General features: G+C 39.5%; 1 protein-coding gene across 1 annotated transcript in view; it reads left to right on the forward strand.

Annotated features, from left to right (window-relative positions):
* The first annotated feature begins 545 nt into the window (after positions 1-545).
* LOC126237488 (uncharacterized) overlaps positions 546-26483 on the forward strand; it is a 304303-nt gene continuing 278365 nt past the window's right edge. The window contains exons 1-3 of the mRNA XM_049947633.1: positions 546-667; positions 755-861; positions 13630-13754. Of these exons, the coding sequence (XP_049803590.1) occupies positions 649-667; positions 755-861; positions 13630-13754 (251 nt within the window). The 5' untranslated portion in view covers positions 546-648. The remainder of the gene's footprint in view (positions 668-754; positions 862-13629; positions 13755-26483) is intronic.

The following is a 26483-nucleotide window of genomic DNA, read 5'->3' on the forward strand; positions in this document are numbered from 1 at the left end:
AGCACTAATAAACACAAAGATTTCAACGAATTTCAGTCTACATCTGTGAGTTTGTGTCGTATTTCAGAGATCTCAATTAATTTGAAAATTGCAGGCTGAAAAGCGGTTACCTTATGACAATTTGTATTATTTGGGAAATTATGAGAGACACACTGACGGAAGACTATTACCAGTTTCTTAAATTTGGCAGCAGCGATTTCTTTTCTGAGATAACAGCAATAAGCATTGCCTAAGTGCTTTGTCCATTTCAAGAAATACGATCTGAAGAATAATAACTCCGCTTAACGGTAGGCGGTTACAAAAAAATATTCCGTTGAATACTAGAATGAGGCACTGCTGACATTCTTCTCCGCAGTGTTCTGTTTGTGTCTTCTACTTTGTCCTAAGTTCTAAGCGTGGAGGTGGCCCACAGTTTGATTTCCATAGTATCTTTGTCAAAAACAAAAATTATATGTTACAGGGTTCTCATTCGGCATTTGTTTTCGCTATATCTATGTCCGAATTGGAAAATTTTATCGCAAAATTTTTCGAATTTTCAATTTAATGTAACAGAAAGGTTCTACTTTCTGTGAAATTTGAATCTAGAAATCAGTACGAGTTTGCTGAATACCAAGTAGCTTTTCCTGGGTCGCGAAGAGGGATACAACAATGCAAGCTGTACAGTACAGTACGTATTCGCAAATAACATACGGTAACACAGACAGGATAGTTAGTGAACAGTGTACTAACATTTACTTTTGTTTCTCTCCTCAAGAACCAGTCTACGGCAGGAACTTCGTAAAAGAAAACAAGAGAAGTAAGGGCGATAATGCATCACCAGACTTTAAAATTAGAACTTTCACTCCGGCACTGTCGCGCTGTGTAAGTAACTATTTAGTTTCTGTACAATTAACGCTGCACATTATTTGGATGAAATTTGCTCACAGACGTGCAAAAAATGACTCACTTGGATATTTATGATTACAATTCGTTAGTCGGTACCGGCATGATAAGATGTTGGTAAGGGTACACAAGTAGAAAATGGGCCGTGCCGGTTACGTTCTTTCATACCGTAATTGGTTATTTCGTGGTCAGGCTACCTTTAAAATTAATGACGGGTTGTGATTACTGAGCAGAGGCTCAACAAATATTTTGAACATTTTCGAACATACTTAAGTTATGCAGAGAATGATAGAGTAAACCTTATGGGGGAAAGAAACGTCACAGTGAAATAAAAACTGTGAAAATTCCGGTAACTCGAAATCAAGAAATGCTGCAGAACAAAATTCAATGCAGTACATTGCTCCAACCCGAGCATTTTGACGTGGCTGGATGCTCCTTGTCATATTGAGATGTTGCTGCTCAGACTTGCCCCTGTCTTCGACAATGACTCTCCTTAAGTCAGCCAGTATCTACGGAGGAAGGAACAACAGGATTAAATGATAGACGACAAACCTGGGCTAACAAAGGACCTATCTCGGGATTTGCTTTTAGGGTAATTCCATGCCCATTTGACGCAGAAAAGTAACATTTTCAATCCGAACATCCCAGATTTCTTTCAAAGTTGATATGTCCGGTGATCTAGATAAGAGAAGGAAAAGATGAATTTGTAGCGGTACCCCACGATATATGACACTTGTGAAGAAAATTACAGCCCAGCTACATTTTGAAATTGTATGAATTTTACTTTGTTTCTCTCAGCATAAATAGCCATAATACTTGTTCTAATCCAGAAACAACAGTGAAACTTATATCACTGGGAAACTAATGAGTAGAGCTTTAGGGTCTACATCTACATTGATATTCACCGTGGTGGGTTTCTAAGGTTTTTCTCATGCAAGGTCATTGACAGTGAACTTTGACGTTGAAAATCTCAAAACACCCAACATTCAATTTTTATGAAAGAAATTTATTGTATTGCTCCAGTATATTACTATGCACATGCAAATGTATTGTATTGCTCCAGTATATTACTATGCACATGGTACATATCAAGATGGCACAACAAAGGCATCACACCCAAAAATTTATTTCGTCTGCATCACTACACTATCAAAATGCAGTACGGTAAGTAGTTCATAAATCTGAAACGCAAATTAATGAAAAGTACAGCTTATATATATTATTACACAAAAATTTGGTTTATATCATTGTAGTATTACAAACCACTTACAAAGTAGCTTCAATGAAAAGTAAGAAGTAAAGTGTAAAACTTACAAAGTAGACGCTTTTCCTGAATTTTTCATAATTTATGTAGATAAACTGCATAATTGACGGAGACTTGTCCATTTCCTAATGTAAGTTTTCTGAATTTCTCTTCAATTTTTAGTTTTTATGATGAACTGTGTGCTAAATATGGCAAAGTACATTTAAAATAACACTGACATAAGTATTAGGCTACACTACAGGTTAGTCTGTTACCACAACCTTTATGTGGCTTTCACGTTCAGACCTAGACCTCGGACTATGCTTCAGTTCAGCCTGTCACCACAATCAAGATTTCAGGGGGAGGAGGGAGTCTGTACTACACTTTAGCCAAGAAGTGTTTACAACTCATCTCACAAGGCTACAATTAAATTATTAGTTTTCATCAGACCTTTGCAGAGTGAGTTATGTCCTTGCAGTTGGTGTCACAGTATCCAGTCTTGTGTGAGTGTCACATCTTCTGAAAATGCAATTATCTTGCTTGGCAGGAAACACAAATGAAGGAGATTGCCCATACAGGTGCAAATATTTGGCCTGTGCTTCAACATTTTCTAGAAAAGTTTGTAAGATATATCCAATGCACTAATGATTTTCATAGAGACAGGAAAAAATTCTATGTATGAAATGCGATTTATTCACTGTAGCAATCAGCATCTATGTACATACTCCACAGGCCACTATTAGACATTTACATCCCTACTCCACCCATAAATAGAGCCATGGAAAAAAGGAACTGTCTATAAGCATCCATACAAGCCCTAATTTCTCTCATATTATCTCTGTGGCACTTAATGAGAAACTTGCATTTATAGCAGTACTATCTGCAGTCAGCCTTAAATGCCAGTTCTCTAAATTTCCGCAATAGCATCTCGTGCAAAAAGTGCCGTCTGCCATCCAGGTATTCTCATTCGAGTTCATGAGGTATCTCTTTAATACTCACATGTGGATCAAATCTACCAGTCACAAACATAATTGCATGCCTCTGAAATGCTTCAGTGTCTTCCTTTAATCCAATCTGTGGGAATCCGAAACACTTCAGCATTTCTCAAGAATGAGTCACACTAGCATTCTATATGCCATCTCCTTTAGAGATGAGCGAGACTTCCCAAAAGTTCTCCGAAGCAGACCAAGTCGAGCATTCAGGCTTCCTAGTACCAACCTGATGTGCTCATTCCATTTCATATTGCCTTGGACTGTTATGCCTAGATATTTAACTGATATGACTTTGTCAAACAGCACACTACCAATGCCGTATTCGAATGTTACAGGATTGTTTTCCCTACACTTCTGCACTAACTCACATTTTTCTACATTTATAGCAAGCTGCCAATCATCACACCAAGTAGAAATTCTGTCAAAGTCATCTTGTATTACCCTGCATCTACATCTACATGGATACTCTGCAGATCGCACTTTAGTGCATGGTGGAGCCTACAGTCACTCAATCATGACATCTTCCCCTGCGCCACAGCATCATCAGCAAACAGATAAGTTGCTGCTCACTCTGTGCATCAGATCATTTATGTACAGAGAGAATAAGAGTGGTCTTATCTCTCTTCCATTTGATACCCTTGTCTCCGATGCACACTCACCATCAAGGACAACATACTCAGTTCTATCACTTAAAAAAATCTTTGAGCCACTCACATATCTGGGAACCTAATCATAATCACTGGCTCTTTTCTGCTGAATATTGAAATGGAATATGTTGTTGTTTTTACTATGTTGCTGTTGTGGTATTTGGTCCAATGGTTGGTTTGATGCAGCTCTCCATTCTACTCTATCCCTTGTGAACCTCTTCATCCCTAAATAACTACTGCTAGTTAGTTAGTAATGTGTTCCATTGATCAATAGCACGGAAAAACCGTTATGATGTGGAACATGTCAAATGCACAAGAAATGCGCACAGGAAACAAAGTCCTCTTTTTTTTTTTTTTTTTTTTTTTTTTTTTTTTTTTTTTTTTTTTTACATTATAGTATTATACCTAAATATTTCTATTATCTATCCCATTCCCTTAAATGGCAGAAAATGCATATATTATATCTCCAGATTTATTTACTCATATTCAAGAATTCATCTATGGTGTAGAAGGAGTTGTCAAGGAGGTATGATTTCAACTTGTTTTTGAAATTATTACGGCAGTCTGTCAGACATTTTATTTCATCTGGTAAGTTATTACAAAGTTTTATAGCGGCATATTTTACCCCTTTCTGTGCCAAAGATAGGTTAAGTAAAGGATAGTGTAGGTCTTTCTTTTTTCTGGTATTGTAATCATGAATGTCACTGTTGATTTTAAACTGGTCCATGTTGTTGATAAAAAATGTCATTACTGAGTAAATGTTCTGTGAAGCAGTTGTAAGAATTCCTAACCTTTTAAACAGATGCCTACAAGATGTGCGATTATGAACCCCACACATTATTCTAACTACTTTCTTTTGAGCAGTGAATACCTTTTGCCTAAGTGTTGAGTTGCCCCAGAATATTATTCCGTATGAGACCAGAGAGTGGAAGTATGCAAAGTATGTTAGAGTACTAATTTCTACATCCTCGAAATTGGCAATTATTCTGATTGCAAAAGTTGCTGAACCTAGTCGCTTTAGGAGATGCAAAATATGAATTTTCCAATTAAGATACTCATCTATATGTTCACCCAAAAACTTAGTATTCTATACCCTGCCTACTGGCTTCTTTTGATGTGTTATGTTTATTGAAGGAATTATCCTTTTTGCGGCAGAAAATTGGGTGCGCTGTGTTTTTTCAAAGTTCACAGCAAGCCCATTCGCAGAAAACCAATTAATAACTTTTCTATCAGACTTTCTTTTAGTGGATTAATAATTATGCTTGCATCATCAGCAAACAGTGTCAGTTCAGCATCTTGTTTCCCATAAGAAGGGAGGTCATACACATATATCAAGAACAGGAGGGGACCCATGATTGAACCTTATGGAACACCTAATGTAATTTCACCCCAGTTAGATGAAGTGCGACCTACATCCTTCTGAATCTGTTTACTGTATTCATCTCTTGGTCTCTTTCTATGACGTTTACCCCTCACACTTCCCTCCAATACTAAATTAGTGATCCCTTGATATCTTAAAATGTGTCCCATCAACCGCTCCCTTCTTTTGGTCAGTTGTACCACAGTTTTTTTTTCTTCCCAAGTCTGTTCAGTATTTCCTCATTAGTTACATGATCTACACATCTAATCTTCAACATACCTCTGTAGCAACATGTTTCAAAGGTGTGTAGTTTCTTTTTGCCTAAACTGTTTATCGCCCATGTTTCACTTCCATACATGGCAGCACTCCAAACAAATACGTTCAGAAAAGACTTCCTGACACTTAAATCTATATTATGTGTTAATGAATTTCTCTTCTTCAGAAACGCTTTCCTAATCATACCCAGTCTACATTTTATATCATGTCTACTTTGGCCACCATTAGTTATTTTGCTGCGCAAACAGCAAAATTCATCTACTGCTTTAAGTATCTCATTTCCTGGTCTAATTCCCTTAGCTTCACCTGGTTTAACTCGGCTATATTCCATTATCCTTGTTTTGCTGTTGTTGATGCTCATATTATATCATCCTTTCAATATACAGTACATTCTGTTCAGCTGCTCTTCCAAGTCCTTTGCATTTCTGACGGAATGACAGTGTCATCAACAAACCTCGAAGTTTTTATTTCTTCTTTGTGAACTTTAATTCATATCCCAATTTATTCTTTGGTTTCATTTACTGCTTGTTCAGTGTACAGACTGAATAACATCAGGGATAGGTAACAACCCTGTCTCACTCCCTTCTCAACCACTGCTTTCCCTTTCTTGACTCTTGTAACTGCCGTCGGGTTGCTGTACAAGTTGTACTGGCCTTTCGCTTCCTTTGACTGCTGCTACCTTCAGAATTTCAAAGATAGTATTCCAGACAACATTGTCAAAAGCTTTTTCTAAGTCTACTAATGCTATAAACATAGGTTTGCCTTTCATTAAGCTATTTTCTAAGATAAATCATTGGGTCAATATTCCCTCGCATGTTCACACATTTCTCCAGAATCCAAACTGATCTTCCACAAGGTTGGCTTCTACATTGGTAACAATGCACAATGTAGCTCATGGTGCCATGGAACCCTTGTCTTCTTGAAAAGTTGCTTCTGCTTGATAATGTTTTCATTATGACTGGAAGCTGATGTTTAGTGGAAGAAACATGAAGAATATCTTTTATGGATCACTGACACAACTGTGAACATGGTTTTCATGTGTTCATTTGAATTTGATAAAATTGCACTGGAAAGAATACAAACACACACACACACACACACACACACACACACACACACACACACTGAACGTAGTCAGATATTTCCACATATGACACATTCAGGGTGTATTTCATTAGTATTTGCATCTCAGAACTAAGCTACAAGTAATTGATTGAATGATGGAGTATTCTGTGCAGAATTGCAAACAACAAGGTATTAATTTACTGTATGTTCTTCATTAGTGATTTTAAAGAACTGTGACTGCTGCTGTGTAATAAATATCAGTAGGAGCTTGATGTCAACACCTCAATGAAATCGTATGTCTCTAGAACTACCCTGCCTGTAGTTAACCAAAACTTTAGCGTAATTTCATCAGTGCCAATCATACCAAATAGGTCAGTCAATCTTGCCACACTCGGACAAGAGGGATGCACACCTAAGAAACGCACCGAAAGAGCAGGATTCATGTTATAAAGTTTACACATTGTTTCTATGATGGTAATTTGTGTTCTTGACACTTTGTTCATTCTTTTAATTTACACCCTTCAAACATGCTGGTGTGAGACATATATACAGACAGCATGCCATTGGCACCGACAAGGACAGTGCTTTATCCACAATTCAAAAAATTCTGGGAATCCATCCAATTGTTACATCTGTGTACGTGTCTTAGAAATATGTACACAATTCAGTAAAATTGTGGAATACTAGCTGCTTCTGCTTACATACTCTAACTTCATTTTATTTCACAGACATATGATCTTTTCCGGGGATATTATCATCACAAGAAGAATCATGTACTCATTGAACTGTATGCTCACACAATGTCTTACCTGGCGTTCGATATGATGTCACTACTATACCATACTATACCAAACTGTTTTACTCTCCCTACTGTGTAATCGGAAGTGGAAAATACATTCATTGTTTTCCTTATAATCCAATTCTTTGGAATTGGAAATCAAGTCCCATGCTTCTTGACAGAGTGTAGGGGAATGATGTGGGAGACCTTCACCGCCGTACTAGGCATGGTCCTAATGGAGGCATTTTACCGTTGCCTTCCTCCAACCATAATGGGGATGAATGTTAATGATAAAGATGACACAACAACACCCAGTCATCTCGGGGCAGGTGAAAATCCCTGACCCTGCCAGGAATCAAACCCGGGACCCCGCACTCGGGAAGTGAGAACGCTACTGCGAGACCACGAGTTGTGGACTCTTTGGAATTACAATCAAAATTTGTAATTTGTTCATGCATGGGGCATACTATCTGCGTTATGAAACTTAGCTTTCAGCTGGGGTGTGATTTCTCTTTCTGCATTTTTTTGTGCTCTTCTTTTTCCAGCTGTGCCACATAATTATGCTCCAACACAGGCAACGTTTTTAATTACTGCTTTGGGTACTTTTCCTCATGTTGAAGCTTCTTTTTTTTCACAGGAGCTTCATCCATGTACTGAAGAACCATATTTAAAGAACCCAATGACAGATCAGATGCTATTTCATATTCCTTTACATCTCTTATGCAGGTACCTAGTACAGCTGAGACTACATCTACAGGGATTGATGGAATTTGTGATATTTGCTTTTAATATTTGCTGCAAATTTTTCCTTCTAGCAATACTTACAGGACCTATATAGGACGATGATCTGCAGTGTTGGTATCAGTTTTCAGTGGGGCTCAGCAACAGCAGTGTGAAGATGATGAACAGTTGGATTACTGAAATATTGAATCAAGTTGATTTTAGGATATGGCAGCAAACCTGAAGAGACCTTCAAGACTTACTACACTGGGAAAGCCTATGAAGTTGCATATCAGTTCCCATAGAAAATTTGAAATTAAAAAACCGGTAGTAAAACCTGCATTGTGGCAATAAACAGAATGATTAAAATTTGGATCATATATTAAAATGTGTAATGCTGGATTGTAAGAACACATAAAGCACTCAGAATCATTATCATTGTATTCCTTGTCTGTGCACAATTCATTGTTATTGTCACTACTCTCCGATTCAGCGGCATCCACAATAATTTTGTCTGTTATGAGTTTCTTGTAATTTTCCAGAATAAACTTTGCAAAAATTCCTAATTCTTCTCAGCGAGTTTAAGCTTGCTCCTGTGTACATCACTGTTCATGTCACTGGCTAAGAGAGAGGGTGGGCCGTACTGTATTCATCTCTTGGTCTCCGCCGGCCGCGGTGGTCTCGCGGTTCTAAGCGCTCAGTCCGGAACCGCGTGACAGCTACGGTCGCAGGTTCGAATCCTGCCTCGGGCATGGATGTGTGTGATGTCCTTAGGTGTTAGGTTTAAGTAGTTCTAAGTTCTAGGGGACTGATGACCATAGATGTTAAGTCCCATAGTGCTCAGAGACATTTGAAGAGAGAGGGTGGAGCACTCTTTATTTTTGCTCTCCTGCTTGCAACATTCAGTGACATTATTAATTATTTTGCTCGCTCTACTTCGCAAAGTGACACCCTTTCCCCATCTCTGAGGAGTGGAAAGAATATCTTCTGCTGCCCATAATTGGCCAGGAACCATTTAGTCACTCATTATGTCAAATACTAATTTATGACACAGCTCAACACAGAGTAACAATTACTTCACAACATGGCTAAATTTGCAGAGCTCTGCATAATATCAAACAGATTGTTAGTGGGCAGACACAAAACTAAAGCGAAATTGACATGCTTATACTGATGTCTGCCGATCCAGATCTAGGGAGCCTTTGTTCATCTCTATATGAACTGACTATAAAAGTCTTACCTTGATGTTCGTGATGACAAGCAATAAAAACATTTTGGTGAACACTGCAAGCATCATACAGTTTACAAGCCTTTTTGTAAGTTGGTATGGGCACTATAAAAAATGTTAGATGTCAAGGGGTCACTCTGTGAAAGCAAAAGTGAAGCTGTGCCACTCAGGCCACAGACAGGTCTGTTGGGACTGACCAACTGACTGCCATGTTGTCCTCAGCCAGTGGTGTCATTTTCCTTAAAATATAATGGATATTCAGAAAGTTAGTTCTGATTGGTTGCAAAATGGAGACCAATGTGAAAATCTGATGAAGCTTTGCACAGATATGTTGGGCAGTGTCTGTATGCCCGTCGATCATGTCATGTCGCTCTTTTCAGTTCTGAGTGCACAGTGTGCACATAAAGATGCCTAGGAAATAGTCTCCTGCCAAGTATGAGAACCTGGTGAGATATTTCGCCTAATGTCATGTGGCCCATGTAACACAACTGTCATTTGGTTCCTTCTTCAATACAATTCTCAGCCACTCTCTCTATGGGCAATGAGGATGTTCCTACACCATTTTCAGTGGGAAGTGTATGATTACCCACAGTACAGCTCATAACTGGCTACCCCTGAGTTTCATCTCTGCTCGCATGAAATGCTGGTTTTGAAGACAACATTTTGGCACAGCCACTGAGTTGTAGACTAGTGTAGAGTATTGGCAGAAAGCACAGGTGGCTGCCTTCTAAAATGAAAGTATTGGAAAGTTGACACAACACTACTGCAAATGTCTACATTACAGCAGCAATTATGTACAGACATAACTGGAAGGTGTAGCTAACTGTTGCAAATAAATAATTTTTGATTTTCACAGTAGTTTACATTTTGTGACTGATCAGAACTTACTTTCTGAATAGCCCTCGTAGCTGCTCAGTGGGTATCACAAGGCTGAGAGTGTCCTGTTCCAGCCCTCTCACCAAGGTAAAATTCTTGCATTGTCGGAAATTGGGCCCAGGTTCTCCACATGACAATCATCTACACCCCCCACAAAGCTACAGGGGCAAACCATTCCATGTGAAATCAACTGATAAAAAAATAAATTTGAACCTTGATGATTTATAATTTTGTCACTCTTTGTCATTTTTTTTTACCTCTGAAAACTTTTTTGGCCATTGTGTTTTTGAATTATTAATTTTTAAAGTTTCTAAAATTGTCTGATTTTTACCACATTTTGAAAACTTGAAATGGGTATACATGAAAATTATTTCAGTTACAGACCTAAAATTTGTGTCATTTAATTCAGTTGATTATAAGCTTTAAAAATATGTAATGCTTTATGATATTTGTGAAACTTTTAAACCTTCCAAAACCAATTCTGAATCTAAATTTTTTTTGTTGAAATAAATGTGTCAGTCATGTACCATTTGTTAATCTGTGTGCCACAGTTTATGATGAAATGCCATAGGGAACTCATTAGATATGTCATACACCGGTGACCAAAATTAAAGCAACAAATGGAAATTTTGCAAGGTTGCATTTATTTTACCGTAGAAAAGTGTAAACAGGTGGTAGCAAAGTGGAAGCAATGAAAAGAATACAGAACGTAATCAGCTGCAACATGCATAACAGTAGACACAAACGTTCTTCATTTTTTTCCAACTTAACAGATTTGCGCACAGATTCTGACAACTGGTTAATGCACTCAGTAGGGGGTGTGACAACCTCTGGCACCAACACAGTTCTGATGTTGAAGCAATAATGTCCATTCTTCCTGCAGAGCTGCTCACAAGTCTTGGAGAGTGGTTGGTGGATGCTGACATGAAGCAGCCTGTCTCCCTAGTGCACCCCATACATGCTCTGTGGGATTCAAATTTGGAAAACAAGCAGGCCACATGATGTGTGCAGTATCTTCTGTTTCCAATAGAACATCAACCACCCATATTCTGTGAGGTCGAACATTATTGTCCGTCAATGCAAAGTTTGGGCCTGCAGCACCTCGCAATAACTGTGCATGAGATCCCAGGATCTCCTCACGGTTCCTGTCAGCTGACAGCAGTTAATCTTGCTGATTCAATTGTACAATTTCATGAAGAGGTGTTTGATTGGTCAACATATTTCTTGTTCAAACCATTAGGGATCCTCCTCAATTCCAGTCTCTTCCCACAATGTGTGGATTCTGAATTGTTTTCCACATGCCCTTGAGATGCGAATCCGTCGATAATCACTCTCCAGACCAAATCGGGACTCATATGTGAAAAGAACATTGACCCACTGTTCGACCATCCAGGTGGCATGTTGACGGCTCCACTCTAGACATTCCCTTCTGTGAAGACACACACAGGTAAACATTCAGTAGGTCTCCAACAATAAAGGCCACTCTGCTGCAGCCTTCTGTATACCGTTTGCCTTGATACAACATGTTCTGGGGATGTTGCGAGGTCAAATGTCAGTTGCAGTGCAGTACTAAGTTGGTACCATTGTGCCATTCCAGCCAAACAACAGTCCACTCTTTCTAATGTCACATGTGGTTGGCCCTGTCCTGGTCTCCAGGATACAGTTTTGTTCTCTATAAACTGTCGCCTCATCTGATAAACAACAGAACAATTCACATTAAGCCACCAGGCCACATCAGTTTCCAACTCTGCTGCTTCCATTCTTGCTATGGCCCTCCACAGCAGAGAATAGGCGCCTTCTCTGTGCCATACTGCACAATCTGAGACTGTGTATACAGTGATTGTGGATGTGGGACTACCTTACAAATACTATCCTGCTTGACAGGTGTCTTGAAGTTATTGTTGATGTGATTGTTCGTAGATCAAAATGTCATCTACCATGAAGAACACGATGATAATGACATTTGTTGACAGCTTGTATGATTATATTGTGAATTAGACACAGGTTGGGGAAGTAGCAGTTTGTTGCTTTAATTTTGTACATCAGTGTATTTTTCTGTTATTTTGCTTTCCCCAGCACACATCCGTTTATCATTTTAAAAATGTGGTAAATCATGCCATATTAAGTTTCACATGCCATCTCCTTCACACCCACATCCACCCCCAAGCTGCTACGGTGTCTTACCCAACAGCATCTCTTTTTTCCAGATAGTGAGCCATGTAGGTACCAAATTTGGTTGAGATTATTACTGGTGTTCTAGAGTTAAGCTTATATGGTACTACTTATCTATCTTCACCATCATCCCTACAAGTATGGATGATAGGAGTGTCTTACCCCAAACATGTATCCTGGTACTGTCACACAAACACAAATATGCATTTTTATGTGTAGATTTGGCTATGGAGCTGTGGTGCCACAACTTCACTAATTTTTTGTTAAACACATCAGTGGATTCCTTAAAAGGGGAAAGAATGGTCAGTAGTGTGGAACGAGCGTACTACTATTCATTGTTTTTGATAGATATACCTTTTAACATTTCCAGTGAAGTCTCATGAAATTCATCAGAATGGAGATAGCTGCTCCTTTAATCAAAGTATCTTATATTGTTTACTGAACAAACAGTTTATTTATAAGTATTACTGGCAGTAAATTTCTAAACAAGACATCCATGATCAACCTCGAGGTTTGTGTTTTGGTGAATTACCCATTCATAAACAGAATGAGTTAATTTATAACATACAACGGGCTTTGCTTAGAACAGTATACTGGAAAGTTTAGAATATTGCCAAGTGATTCTCATAAAATACAGCATGCAGTTTCTCGCAAAGGGTATCCAACAATTACATCACAGTACTTACTATTTGCCTTTTGATTTTTTGTCAGTAGGAAGCATGAAAGACATGGTCATCTACATTGTTTTTTATTTTTGTTTATTTATTTTTTGTACAGTCAGCAATTGTCAACAGTCCTCCTCTCTGGGATTTGTTTATCATCATGGAGATGTATAATAGACTTACAGACACAAAAAATATGGAAAGACTCACCTGTAGTTTATTGGTGCATAGTGCATACATAGATATAACAGTGCATATACTCTGTTAACTTTCAAGATACTGCCCTTTTTTTCCATTTTTAAATATGCCCTTTGTACAGACATAATCACATAGACATCCAAAATGCACACAGCCAGGGTCAGAACAACATTATGAGCTACAGTTATCTTTCCTCATTTTTTCTATTAGTTCCATCCTGAAATTTCCAATTGTCTTTCACATACAGACTCCACATTTATTAATTAAAAACAGAGAAAAATAGTTGGTTTTCTAATTATGTGCATATAAGGTCAAGTGCCAATGGAAACTTGGTCTCTCTGTAAATAGGAGACTGGAGCAACTGGTGAGAGTAAGGTCTTAATATGAATATTCATGCATGTTTATTGTGATCCTAATCTGTTTTCCACTAAAAGCTCTGCATCTTTTCCTAACATGCCAAATTTTGATGCAGCCCTTGTATTTCTATTATCCTGTGTTATTAGAAGGTAAAGTAAGTTCTTGCTTTCCAGAAGCCAGACAGATGTATAAGAAGGAACTCTAAGGTATCAACTCCAAAGAAGAAAGCACTGGTTGCATCTTTACATGGTATTTTCAACAAATCTCGTTCAGCAAGTAGAAGAAAATATTTACCAAGGTAGTATTGTTTAAACTTCAATTAAATTTACTTGCAATCCATTTAATTTTACATAACAAAAGACTGTTTTGATAGAGTAGCATATTATAAATTTTGAAGGAGTCATATTTTTATTGTTGATAAAAAAGTTCTTTCTTTGTTTCCTGTATGGTTAATAGAATGACTACTTACAGCATTGTCATTCTGCAGCAAGTCATTACTGTTACCAGTGACTGATTTTCATGTTCTTCAAATATTTTTTTTTTTCATTTCATGTATTCATTCATAGACAGTTGACACCACTGCAAGGTATCCCACAATCTATACTCAATAACGACACACACAAACACACACACACAAACACACACACACACACACACACACACACACACACACACACACACACACACACACACACATGTCCATGCAACGTTAAATAGAGAGCAAAAACTCCAGCTTTAATGCACTTTCTCATACATATTTCTGATACTTCCCCAAAACTTCCCTTGTAATGTTACAGAAACAGTCTTAAACATACTGCAATAAAAGTACAGGGTTGACCTTAATAACTCATTGGGTTTCAAAGTACTGTTGTTTGGAAGTATATGATGCACAAAGATAGGTGTTACATGAAAAGATTCATATACTCATCAAGTTTCTGGTGCATTCTACAAACTTACAGTGTGTGTGTCCTTGGTCCCTTAACACACATCCAAATGGTAATCCAGTTCCATGCATGTGATCACTAGTATGTTTCCGTAAAAGTCCATCACAGCAGATTTAATTTAACAGCAGAGATTGAATTAAACTATGTTCCATTATCCTCATTTTGCTTTTGTTGATGTTCATCTTTATCCTCCTTTTGAGACATTGTCCATTCTACTCAGCTGTTCTTCCAAATCCTTCACTGTGTCTGACAGAATTGCAGTTTCATCAGTGAACCCAAGGTTTTTATTTCTTCTTCCTGGATTTTAATTCATACTCCAGATTTTTCTTTTGTTGAGCTTTCTCTAAATCTGCAAGTGCTCTAAACATAGGTTAGCCTTTCCTTAACCCATCTTCTAAGATAAGTCATACGGTCAGTATTATCTCGCATATTGCTATATTTCTACAGAATTCAAACTGATCTTCCCTGAGGTCAGCTTCTGTCAGTTTTTCTATTTGTTTGTAAAGAATTCATGTTAGTATTTTGCAACCGTGACTTATTACACTGATAGTTTGGTAATTTTCGCACCTGTAAGACTGCTTCTTTGGTATTGGAATTATTATATTCTTCTTGAAGTCTGTGGGTATTTCACCTTTCTCATACAACTCGCTCACCAAATGGAAGAGTTTTGTCATGGCTGGCTCTCCCGAATCTGTCAGTAGTTCTAACGGAATGTTGTCTTCTCCGGGGCCTTGTTTCGATTCAGTTGTTTCAGTGGTGTGTTGAATTCTTCATGCAGTATCATATCTCCCACCTCATTTCATCTACATCCTCTTCCATTTCCATAATATTGCTCTCAAAATACATTGCCTTTGTATAGACCTTCTACATATTTCTTCCACCTTTTACCTTTACCTTCTTTGCTAAGGACTGGTTTTCCATCTGAGCTCTTGATATTCATACAGGTGGCTCTCTTTTTTTCCAAAGGTCTCTTTAATTTTCCTGTAGTGACATCTATCTTATCCCTAGTGATATATGCTACTACATCCTTACATTTGTCCTATAGTCATTTCCACTTAGCCATTTTGCACTTCCTGTCGATCTAATTTTTGAGATGTTTGTACTCTTTTTCGCCTGCTTCATTTACTGCATTTTTATATTTTCTCCTTTCATCAGTTAGATTCAGTATTTCCTGTGTTACCCAAGGATTTCTACCAGCCCTCATCTTTTTACCTACTTGATCCTCTGCTGTCTTTGCTATTTCATCTCTCAAATCTACTCATTCTTCTTCTGCTCTATTCCTTTCCCCTGTTCTTGTCAGTTGTTCTGTAATGCTCCCTCTGAAACTCTCTGTAACCTCTGTTTCTTTCAGTGTATCCAGATTACATCTCCTCAAATTTCTACCTTTTTGCACTTTCTTCAGTTTTAATTTACAGTTCATAACCAGTAAATTGTGATCCCACTCCACATGTGCCCCTGGAAATGTCTTACAATTTAAAAGCTGATTCCTAAATCTCTGTATTATCATTATATATCCAGGTCTCTTCCATGTATACAACCTTCTTTCACGATTCTTTAACCAAGTGTTAGTGATGATTAAGTTATACTCTGTGCAAAATTCTACCAGGAGGTTTCTTCTTTCATTCCTTAACCCCCAGTCCATATTCACCTACTAGTTTTCCTTCTCTTCCTTTTCCTGCTAACAAGGGAACCTCCCCATCGCACCCCCCTCAGATTTAGTTATAAGTTGGCATAGTGGATAGGCCTTGAAAAACGGAACACAGATCAATCGAGAAAACAGGAAGAAGTTATGTGGAACTATGAAAAAAATAAACAAAATATACAAACTGAGTAGTCCATGCACAAGATAGACTACATCATGGACAGTGTGAGCTGAGAAGCGCCGTGGTCCCGTGGTTAGCCTGAGCGGCTGCGGAACGAAAGGTCCTTGGTTCAAGTCCTCCCTCGAGTGAAAAGTTTACTTTTTTTATCTTCGCAAAGTTATGAACTGTCCGTTCGTTCATTGACGTCTCTAGTCACTGTAACAAGTTTAGTGTCTGTGTTTTGTGACCGCACCGCAAAACCATGCGATTAGTAGATGAAAGGACGTGCCTCTCCAATGGGAACTGAAAACATTTGATCACAAGGTCATAGGTCAACCGATTCCTCCACAGGAAAACACATCTGATATATTCTATATGACACTGGTGATGGCATGTGTGTCATTGCCCGACTAAGGTTTTCTTGTGGATGTGATAATCACTCCCAAAAAAGTGATGAAAACATAACGGACGGACAGATAATAATTGTCTGAAAATAAAAAATTAAAATTTTCATTCGAGAGAAGACTTGAACCAACGCTAACCACGGGACCACGGTGCTTCACAGCTCACTTTGTCCTTGATGTTGCATATCTTGCGCATGGACTACTCAGTTTGTATATTTTGCTTATTTTTTTCATAGTTCCACGCAACTTCTTCCTGTTTTCTCGATTGATCTGTGTTCCATTTTTCAAGGCCTATCCACTGTGCCAACTTATAACTAAATCTGAGGGGGGTGCGATAGGGATGTTCCCCTGTAAGAAATTCCAGTCCCCCATGACTACTAAGTTTCCGTCTCCCTTAACTATCTGAATAATTTGTTTTACCTCATCACATATTTCTCCAAACTCTTCATCATCTGCAGAGCAAGTGGACATATAAACTTGTACTACTGTGGTAAGCATGGGCTTCATGTCTATCTTGGCTTCAATAATGTGTTCACTGTGCTGCTCGTAGTAGCTTATCCATGCTCCTGTTATTATTATTATTATTATTCGTTACAGTCAACTTTGGACTACGCTAAGCATCAGTCATTTCTTGTGCTTTTTCTTGCGTTCTTCCCAGTACTTCTTCATTTTTTCTGAGTGGGCTTCTTTACGTTCTTGCGACCAGGTTGTTCCCGTCTTCTTTGATTGCGTTCGGTCTTTGAATCCCTGTATTTTGTTGATGGCATTCCTATATTCCATTCTGTTGTAAACTGTCTCTGGTATAATGTTCATTTCTGCAATGTCTTCTTTTACTTCTTTCAGCCAGTTAATTTGTGTCTTTCTGCTTTCCATGTATTCCAGGATTTTCTTTGCCGTTCTTTCTGGTGCCATTCTTTTGACATGCCCATAGAAACTCAGTCTTCTCTTTTTAAAGGATGTTGTCAGTTTTTCAATTTTCTCGTATAACTCTTTATTGGATCGCAATTTATAATCTTGTCCATCCTTTTTAGGTCCTAAGATCTTTCTCAGTATTTTTCTCTCTTTTATTTCCAATTTCTCCAACAGACGTTTTCTGTTCAGTGGGATGCATTCAATCGCATACAAACTTTCTGGTTTTATTACCGCATTGTAGTGCCTGAGCTTGGCATTGATGGAGATCGACTTTTTATTGTATACATTTCGGCATAGCTGGTACGCCGTTTCCATCTTTATTGCTCTTTCCTGTAGTGAAACATTTGGTAACCCTGTCGGTGTAATCCATTCCCCTAGATACTTAAATTTATGAACTCTCTTAATTATTCCATATTTAGTTTGCAATGTCTGTGTTGGGTCTGTTTTGTCCTGTATCATCAGTTCTGTCTTTTCATACGATATTTGTAGACCTGTCTTCTCAGCGATCTCGTGCAGCATTTCTATCTGAATCTTTGCTGTTTCGATGTCATCTGCCAATATTGCCATGTCATCAGCAAATGCCAGACATTCAATTTTTGTTTTATTTCTTCCTAACGTTATCCCATTTTTCACTCCAGCTTCTGCCATCTTCTTTCTCCATTCCCTGACCACTTTTTCAAGGACAATGTTAAACAACAGTGGGGAGAGCCCATCCCCTTGTCTAACACCTGTTCCAATTACAAACGGTTGTGACAATCTACCCAAAAACTTCACTTGCGATTTTGTTCCCATAAGGGTTTCCTGGATTAGACTTCTGCTTTTATCATCAATCCCAAATTCTTCTAATGTGTTAATCAGGGTTGGTCTATCAATAGAATCATATGCTTTTTTGAAGTCTATGAATGTAATTACTAGATTTTTCGATGTGCGTGCGCGAAGTTGTATTATGGAGAGTAGACTGAATATCTGTTCACTGCATGATCTTCCTTTTCTAAACCCAGCTTGATATTCACCCAGTTCTTTCTCTACCTGATTTTCAATCCTGTTTTGTAGTGCCTTGGATAGGATCTTATAGGCCACTGATAACAATGAGATACCTCTGTAGTTATTTGCATTTGTCTTGGCACCCTTCTTATGTAACGGATGAATCAATGCTGTCTTCCATTCCTCCGGAATCTTCTCTGTATTCCAAATCTCTTCAAACAGCGCCTCGAAATTATTTATTAAGTTTTCTCCTGCGTATTTCAGTAGTTCCGCGACTAACGAATCTTTACCAGATGCTTTATTGTTTTTCAATCCTTTCAAGATATCTTTAATTTCTTCTTTATTAGGTGGTTCAGAGTCTGGTAGCTTATTCTTAGGCTTCTCAAATGTCAAGGTTTCATCAGGTCTTTTGCAGCTTAGCAGCGTTTCAAAGTAGTTCGCTAGGTGTTGGCAATTTTGTTCCACGCTGGTGATCAGATTTCCTTTTTCATCTTTGAAGCAGAGTGTCGGTGGTTTATATCTTGTTATTGTAGTTCTGAATGTTTGAAAGAAATTGCGTGTATTGTTCTTAGAAAATTCATCTTGTATTTTCTGTATTTGTTGTGTGTCATATTTCCTTCGTTCACTTTTAATGATTTTCGTCGTTTCACGTCTTTGCGTTTTGAACTGCTCCCAGTCAGTTGGCCTTTTGGTTGGGTTGTATTTCTCCCAAGTTCTGGCTCTTTTCTGTAGTGCTTTCTCACAGACCTCATTCCACCAGGGATGCTTTTTCTTTTTGGTTAGTAAAATTGTTTGTTCTGTTACGTCTCGTATTGAGGTTGCAATTTCTTCCCATTTGTGACTTTTGATTTTATCTGTCTTTTCCTTGTAGTCGTCTAAGACTTGCTGATTGAGCATTAAGTCCTGTACTCTATATTTGGCTATTTTTGTTTCGTCACTCTTGTGACTTCTTTCTGGTGTTAATTTCATCTTAATTTTGGTCAGATAATGGTCAGAATCAAAGTTGGCCCCTTTCACCACCTGTACATCTTGAATGCCCCTTGAATTATCATAACTTATTGTCACGTGATCAATCTGGAACTCGCCAAGTAATTTGTTTGGTGATTTCCATGTTGTTTGTTTTTTGGGATTCTTCTGGAATTTAGTTGTCATAATGTTCAATTTGAATTTCTCACAAAACTCTACTAATCTCTGGCCATTCATGTTAGTTTTAGTGTGTGCTGTAAACCTCCCTGTGCTTTTTGATAATTCGTTTCTTCCAATTTGTGCATTAAAGTCTCCTAACAGAATTGTAGTGTGTTGCTCAGGGATCTTCCCTATTGTTTCTTCCAGTTCCTCCCAAAATGTCTGCACTTTCTCTGGATTTTGTTGGTTGTCTTTATTTATTGGTGCATGGGCATTTATAAGTGTGTACTTTTTATTTTTATTTCTGAATGTTATCAATGATATTCTTGGTGATTTAGATTTAAATTCTAGTACCTTAGTAGAGAATGAGTTATGTATCACAAATGCTGTGCCATATACCCGAAGACCTTTTGTATTCTTTACTATCTGTGCTGGTTTCCCTTTATAAATCCTGTACTGGTCTGCCTGTACTGTATCCTCATCTGGGTATCTTGTTTCTTGTATAGCCAGAACTTTTAGTTTGTGTTCATCCATTAGTTTTGTCAGTTCTTTTTGTTTACCTGTTCTCAGCATTGAGTTCACGTTCAGTGTTCCTATGAACGTTTGATGTCTGTTCCTATGTTTAGCGTTAGGGATCCTAGGACCCTCCGACTGGTCTGTTGCGCAGTGATGCTGGGCCCCCGGATCCGAATGCCCAGCTTCGGTGGTATTACCACCACGGGGAGGAAACTTTCTCATTGCACCTTCCATTTCTGATACTTGGTTAAAGCTGTTGTTTCCAGAGGTATACACCTCCTTCCACTAAGACTTAGTTCGCTACACTAAGAAGTTAATTCAGGCCGCTCCTCTGGAGTACAGACGCCTTTCGCAGCCGCTTCTCTGAAGTACAGACGCTGCTGATTGAAGATAACTCTTCCGCTCCAAAAGCCGTTAGGACATACAGTGTCTTCTTCCGCCTTCTGGACCGTTGGTTAATCTTCACCTTTCCGCCAGTTCCGCCGTTCCGATGATCTTCATCTCCGCCTTCACTGCCGTTGAGGTCTTCACCGTTACCCTGGCCTGGGACCCTTACGAGGTACTATCACCCGGGCCAGGTGAACCAAGGTTTTTTAACGAGGTTGTTACTCCTCCCCCTCCTCCTTTTTCAACCGGGCTTGGGACCGGCTTTTATTTATTTTTTTTAAAATTCATTATTAAATATACTCCTGTGTTACCCTTTTTTTATTTTGTATTTATAACCCCCGTATTCACTTGAACAGAAGTCTTGTTCCTCCTGCCACCAAACTTCACTAATTCCCACTATATCTAACTTTAACCTATCCATTTCCCTTTTTAAATTTTCTAACCTACCTGCCCAATTAAGCGCTCTGACATTCCATGCTCCAATCCATAGTATGTGTTCACTGTGCTGCTCGTAGTAGCTTATCCATGCTCCTGTTATTTTTTTAAAAATTCATTATTAAATATACTCCTGTGTTACCCTTTTTTTATTTTGTATTTATAACCCCCGTATTCACTTGAACAGAAGTCTTGTCCTCCTGCCACCAAACTTCACTAATTCCCACTATATCTAACTTTAACCTATCCATTTCCCTTTTTAAATTTTCTAACCTACCTGCCCAACTAAGCGCTCCGACATTCCATGCTCCAATCCATAGTACTGAAAAGGCTGCTACCCCTCTTCAGGAACCATGAGTTTGTGTAGCTTCTCAATGGATACCCCTCCATTGTGGTTGCACCTACGGTACGGTTATCTGTATCGCTGAGGTGCACAAGCCTCCCCACCAATGGCAAGGTCCATGGTTCATGGGGGAGCTAATTGGAAAGATAAGAGCTGATATTCCTCATTTGAGAGAACGATGAGAGGCATTTGAACACTGGTGTCTAGGCTGTATGGATGGGGCTTCTTGGCGTGGAATGGCTGGAGACTGTCGAAGTGGAGGTAATGCTGGTGGTTGGTTTTGTATGTTAGATACTTGTCAATAAACAGTACTCTGAAACCTGATTAATCATTTGGGCTAACCCTGCACTTCAGTAGCAGTTATGTTATTACAGGAAAACAAATTCTTCTTTTACTTTAGGTACTTACGTCACAGCATAGTATTTGATAATATGTAGCTGCCATACCGGGCTTCTGTATATTGCCCAACACTTCATGGACAAGCAAGAAGTAAGGATAAATTCAACTTGTTTCTGATTGCATGTACTTTTCTTTGTGTTCTTTAGACACAGAAGCGGCTTGGTGAACACATTTAATTGAGAATTTGCAGGCTCTTGGCTTATTAATCGTCTCCGTTTGCTGTCAGTGTGGTCCTCATTTCTTTTCTTTGTATTGTGGTCATGCATACAATTGTTTAATAATGTATTGCAGTTTATATTCACCAACAGAGCTGCATCCTGTATAAGTTCTTTAACATTAGAACAACAATAGGGTCAAAGGACATATTTCAGATTTTATTTCTGCAGTAAGAAATTCAGTTTTCAACAGTTTTCCACCAAAATTTGTGACTTTGTGTTATCCTTCTACTTTTTGCAATGGTATACTGCAGTTTTGTGAATTTTCATGATTTCTGGAAGTTTTGTGAAATATGTCTAGAAAAGTGAGAGGAGCAACCCCTTTTTTAGGATACTGCTATTTTCACCATTACAAATGCACTCCACATCCCATTTTGCTTCAGCCAGTGAGCACTACCTTGAATGATGACTTTTGCATTGTCATTACTTTGCATGATGGACACTGTTGCATAACTTTTCAGTCATGTTTTGTATTTTGCTGATGGTTATTCGCCTAATCATTTAGATAGCTTTTCCTTCCCTATAACAGGTGTTTTCCATTATGTCTTGTCAATCTGGTCTTATTAATGAAGAGATTTTACATATTCTGGAGAACTCAGATATGAAATCAGAAAATACACTCCTGGAAATGGAAAAAAGAACACATTGACACCGGTGTGTCAGACCCACCATACTTGCTCCGGACACTGCGAGAGGGCTGTACAAGCAATGATCACACGCACGGCACAGCGGACACACCAGGAACCGCGGTGTTGGCCGTCGAATGGCGCTAGCTGCGCAGCATTTGTGCACCGCCGCCGTCAGTGTCAGCCAGTTTGCCGTGGCATACGGAGCTCCATCGCAGTCTTTAACACTGGTAGCATGCCGCGACAGCGTGGACGTGAACCGTATGTGCAGTTGACGGACTTTGAGCGAGGGCGTATAGTGGGCATGCGGGAGGCCGGGTGGACGTACCGCCGAATTGCTCAACACGTGGGGCGTGAGGTCTCCACAGTACATCGATGTTGTCGCCAGTGGTCGGCGGAAGGTGCACGTGCCCGTCGACCTGGGACCGGACCGCAGCGACGCACGGATGCACGCCAAGACCGTAGGATCCTACGCAGTGCCGTAGGGGACCGCACCGCCACTTCCCAGCAAATTAGGGACACTGTTGCTCCTGGGGTATCGGCGAGGACCATTCGCAACCGTCTCCATGAAGCTGGGCTACGGTCCCGCACACCGTTAGGCCGTCTTCTGCTCACGCCCCAACATCGTGCAGCCCGCCTCCAATGGTGTCGCGACAGGCATGAATGGAGGGACGAATGGAGACGTGTCGTCTTCAGCGATGAGAGTCGCTTCTGCCTTGGTGCCAATGATGGTCGTATGCGTGTTTGGCGCCGTGCAGGTGAGCGCCACAATCAGGACTGCATACGACCGAGGCACACAGGGCCAACACCCGGCATCATGGTGTGGGGAGCGATCTCCTACACTGGCCGTACACCACTGGTGATCGTCGAGGGGACACTGAATAGTGCACGGTACATCCAAACCGTCATCGAACCCATCGTTCTACCATTCCTAGACCGGCAAGGGAACTTGCTGTTCCAACAGGACAATGCACGTCCGCATGTATCCCGTGCCACCCAACGTGCTCTAGAAGGTGTAAGTCAACTACCCTGGCCAGCAAGATCTCCGTATCTGTCCCCCATAGAGCATGTTTGGGACTGGATGAAGCGTCTTCTCACGCGGTCTGCACGTCCAGCACGAACGCTGGTCCAACTGAGGCGCCAGGTGGAAATGGCATGGCAAGCCGTTCCACAGGACTACATCCAGCATCTCTACGATCGTCTCCATGGGAGAATAGCAGCCTGCATTGCTGCGAAAGGTGGATATACACTGTACTAGTGCAGACATTGTGCATGCTCTGTTGCCTGTGTCTATGTGCCTGTGGTTCTGTCAGTGTGATCATGTGATGTATCTGACCCCAGGAATGTGTCAATAAAGTTTCCCCTTCCTGGGACAATGAATTCACGGTGTTATTATTTCAATTTCCAGGAGTGTAGATCACCACATTTAAATGGTGATTTTTTTCCAGAGACATGATAGTGTACATAGTCTGACAGATGAAGATATGTCTATTAATTTCAGTTCGCTTCACAATAGTAACGACAGTCAACTGATGCCAAAGTGAAAATGGCTGCCAGAGAAAGAACAGAATGGGAGGTTGTTAACTTGTCATTAAATGGAGGACAGACTGTCTTCAATGTCCTGCAGGAGAGAGGAGCGCCCACCTGTATATGTCTACCACTGAGTTGATGACTAACCCATCATTAGTGCATTATGACTTTTTTTTTCACAAATTGATGCTGCATATCATAAAAAAGCACACATAATCAAATGCTTGGAATGAAGTAGAAAATAGCACTTGTATCATATTGTTGGAGGAAGTAGAATCAGTGACTGCTGTCTTGTGTGCCAGACATGACTTTTCTTCTAGAAGTGTTTCATTGGATGACCTCTGGCCACATTCTTTGTCAGGGATAAAATGGCAAGAGATAGAGTCTATGAACTTTTCTGGTTCCTCTGATTTGATGAAATGTTCCCCCAAGTTCAGTGCATCCCTGGTGACCTTTCATTTCTGTAAAATGGACAAGTTCATGGAAAACTGACTGCCCTGATGAAATATTATCGTTGATGAGCAGCTACTTTCCAGCACAGCAAAGTGCACATTCACCCAATTTATGCCCTACAAAACTAAGAAATCCTGCCTCTAGTTGTGGATAACTGCAGATGTGTCTTCAGATTACATTGCAATGCCGTCCTGTACCTTGGCAAGGAGGAAAGTTGACCAGAGAGTATGTTGGAACTTCATGAAGCCATTTTTAAATGAAGGAAGAAATAAGGACAATGGACAGCTTCTTGCAGTGCTTGTATGTGTGTGTGTGTCTGTGCTGTATGTATATTGGGGGGGGGGGGAAGTACATTAATGGGAACAATGCACAAGATTCGCTGAGAAGGGGGATCCTGAACCAGTATTGTCATACCAATCTCAATGTACAGTAGTGGTAACAAAAACGGGTGTACGTAAATTTACGAATGTTAGATATTGAATATATGTATTCAATACTGAAGGTCTGTTTATGTTAGTGCCAATTAAAGTTCACCCAGAATATGAGTACTTTCCAGTCCTTTCTTAATCATTATTTCAAAATTTTCCTTTCAGTTATGTAAGTAGCAAATTTTTATTAAGATTTCCAATATATATACAGGGTGGTCCATTGATAGTGACCGGGCCAAATATCTCACAAAATAAGCATCAAACGAAAAAACTACAAAGAACGAAACTTGTCTAGCTTTAAGGGGGAAATCAGATGGCGCTATGGTTGGCCCGCTAGATGGCGCTGCCATGGGTCAAACGGATATCAACTGGTTTTTTTAAAATAGGAACACCCATTTTTTATTACATATTCATGTAGTATGCAAAGAAATATGAATGTTTTAGTTGGACCACTTTTTTTGCCTTGTGATAGATGGCACTGTAATAGTCACAAACATATGGCTCACAATTTTAGATGAGCAGTTGGTAACAGGTAGGTTTTTTAAATTAAAATACAGAACATAGGTATGTTTGAACAATCTATTTTGGTTGTTCCAATGTGATACATGTACCTTTGTGAACTTCTCATTTCTGAGAACACATGCTGTTACAGCGTGATTACCTGTAAATACCACATTAATGCAATAAATGCTCAAAATGATGTCCGTCAACCTCAATGCATTTGGCAATATGTGTAACGACATTCCTCTCAACAGTGAGTAGTTCACCTTCCGTAATGTTTGCACATGCATTGACAATGCGCTGACGCATGTTGTCAGGCGTTGTCGGTGGATCACGATAGTAAATATCCTTCAACTTTCCCCACAGAAAGAAACCTGGGAACGTCAGATCCGGTGAACGTGCAGGCCATGGTATGGTGCTTCGATGACCAATCCACCAGTCATGAAATATGCTATTCAATGCCAGACATCCAACATGTTGGAAGTACATCGCCATTCTGTCATGCAATGAAACATCTTGTAGTAGCATCGGTAGAACATTACGTAGGATATCAGCATACATTGCACCATTTAGATTGTCATCGATAAAATGGGGGCCAATTATCCTTCCTCCCATAATGCCGCACCATACATTAACCCACCAAGGTCGCTGATGTTCCACTTGTTGCAGCCATTGTGGATTTTCCGTTGCCCAATAGTGCATATTATGCCGGTTTACGTTACCGCTGTTGGTGAATGACGCTTCGTCGCTAAATAGAATGCGTGCAAAAAATCTGTCATCTGTAATTTCCTTTGTGCCCAGTGGCAGAACTGTACACGACGTTCAGAGTCATTGCCATGCAATTCCTGGTGCATAGAAATATGATACGGGTCCAATCGATGTAGATGTAGCATTCTCAACACCGATGTTTTTGAGATTCCCAATTCTCACGCAATTTGTCTGCTACTGATGTGCAGATTAGCCGTGACAGCAGCTAAAACACCTACTTGGGCATCATCATTTGTTGCAGGTCGTGGTTGATGT

The sequence above is a fragment of the Schistocerca nitens genome, chromosome 2 (assembly GCF_023898315.1).
Source record: "Schistocerca nitens isolate TAMUIC-IGC-003100 chromosome 2, iqSchNite1.1, whole genome shotgun sequence".
Lineage (NCBI taxonomy): Eukaryota > Metazoa > Arthropoda > Insecta > Orthoptera > Acrididae > Schistocerca > Schistocerca nitens.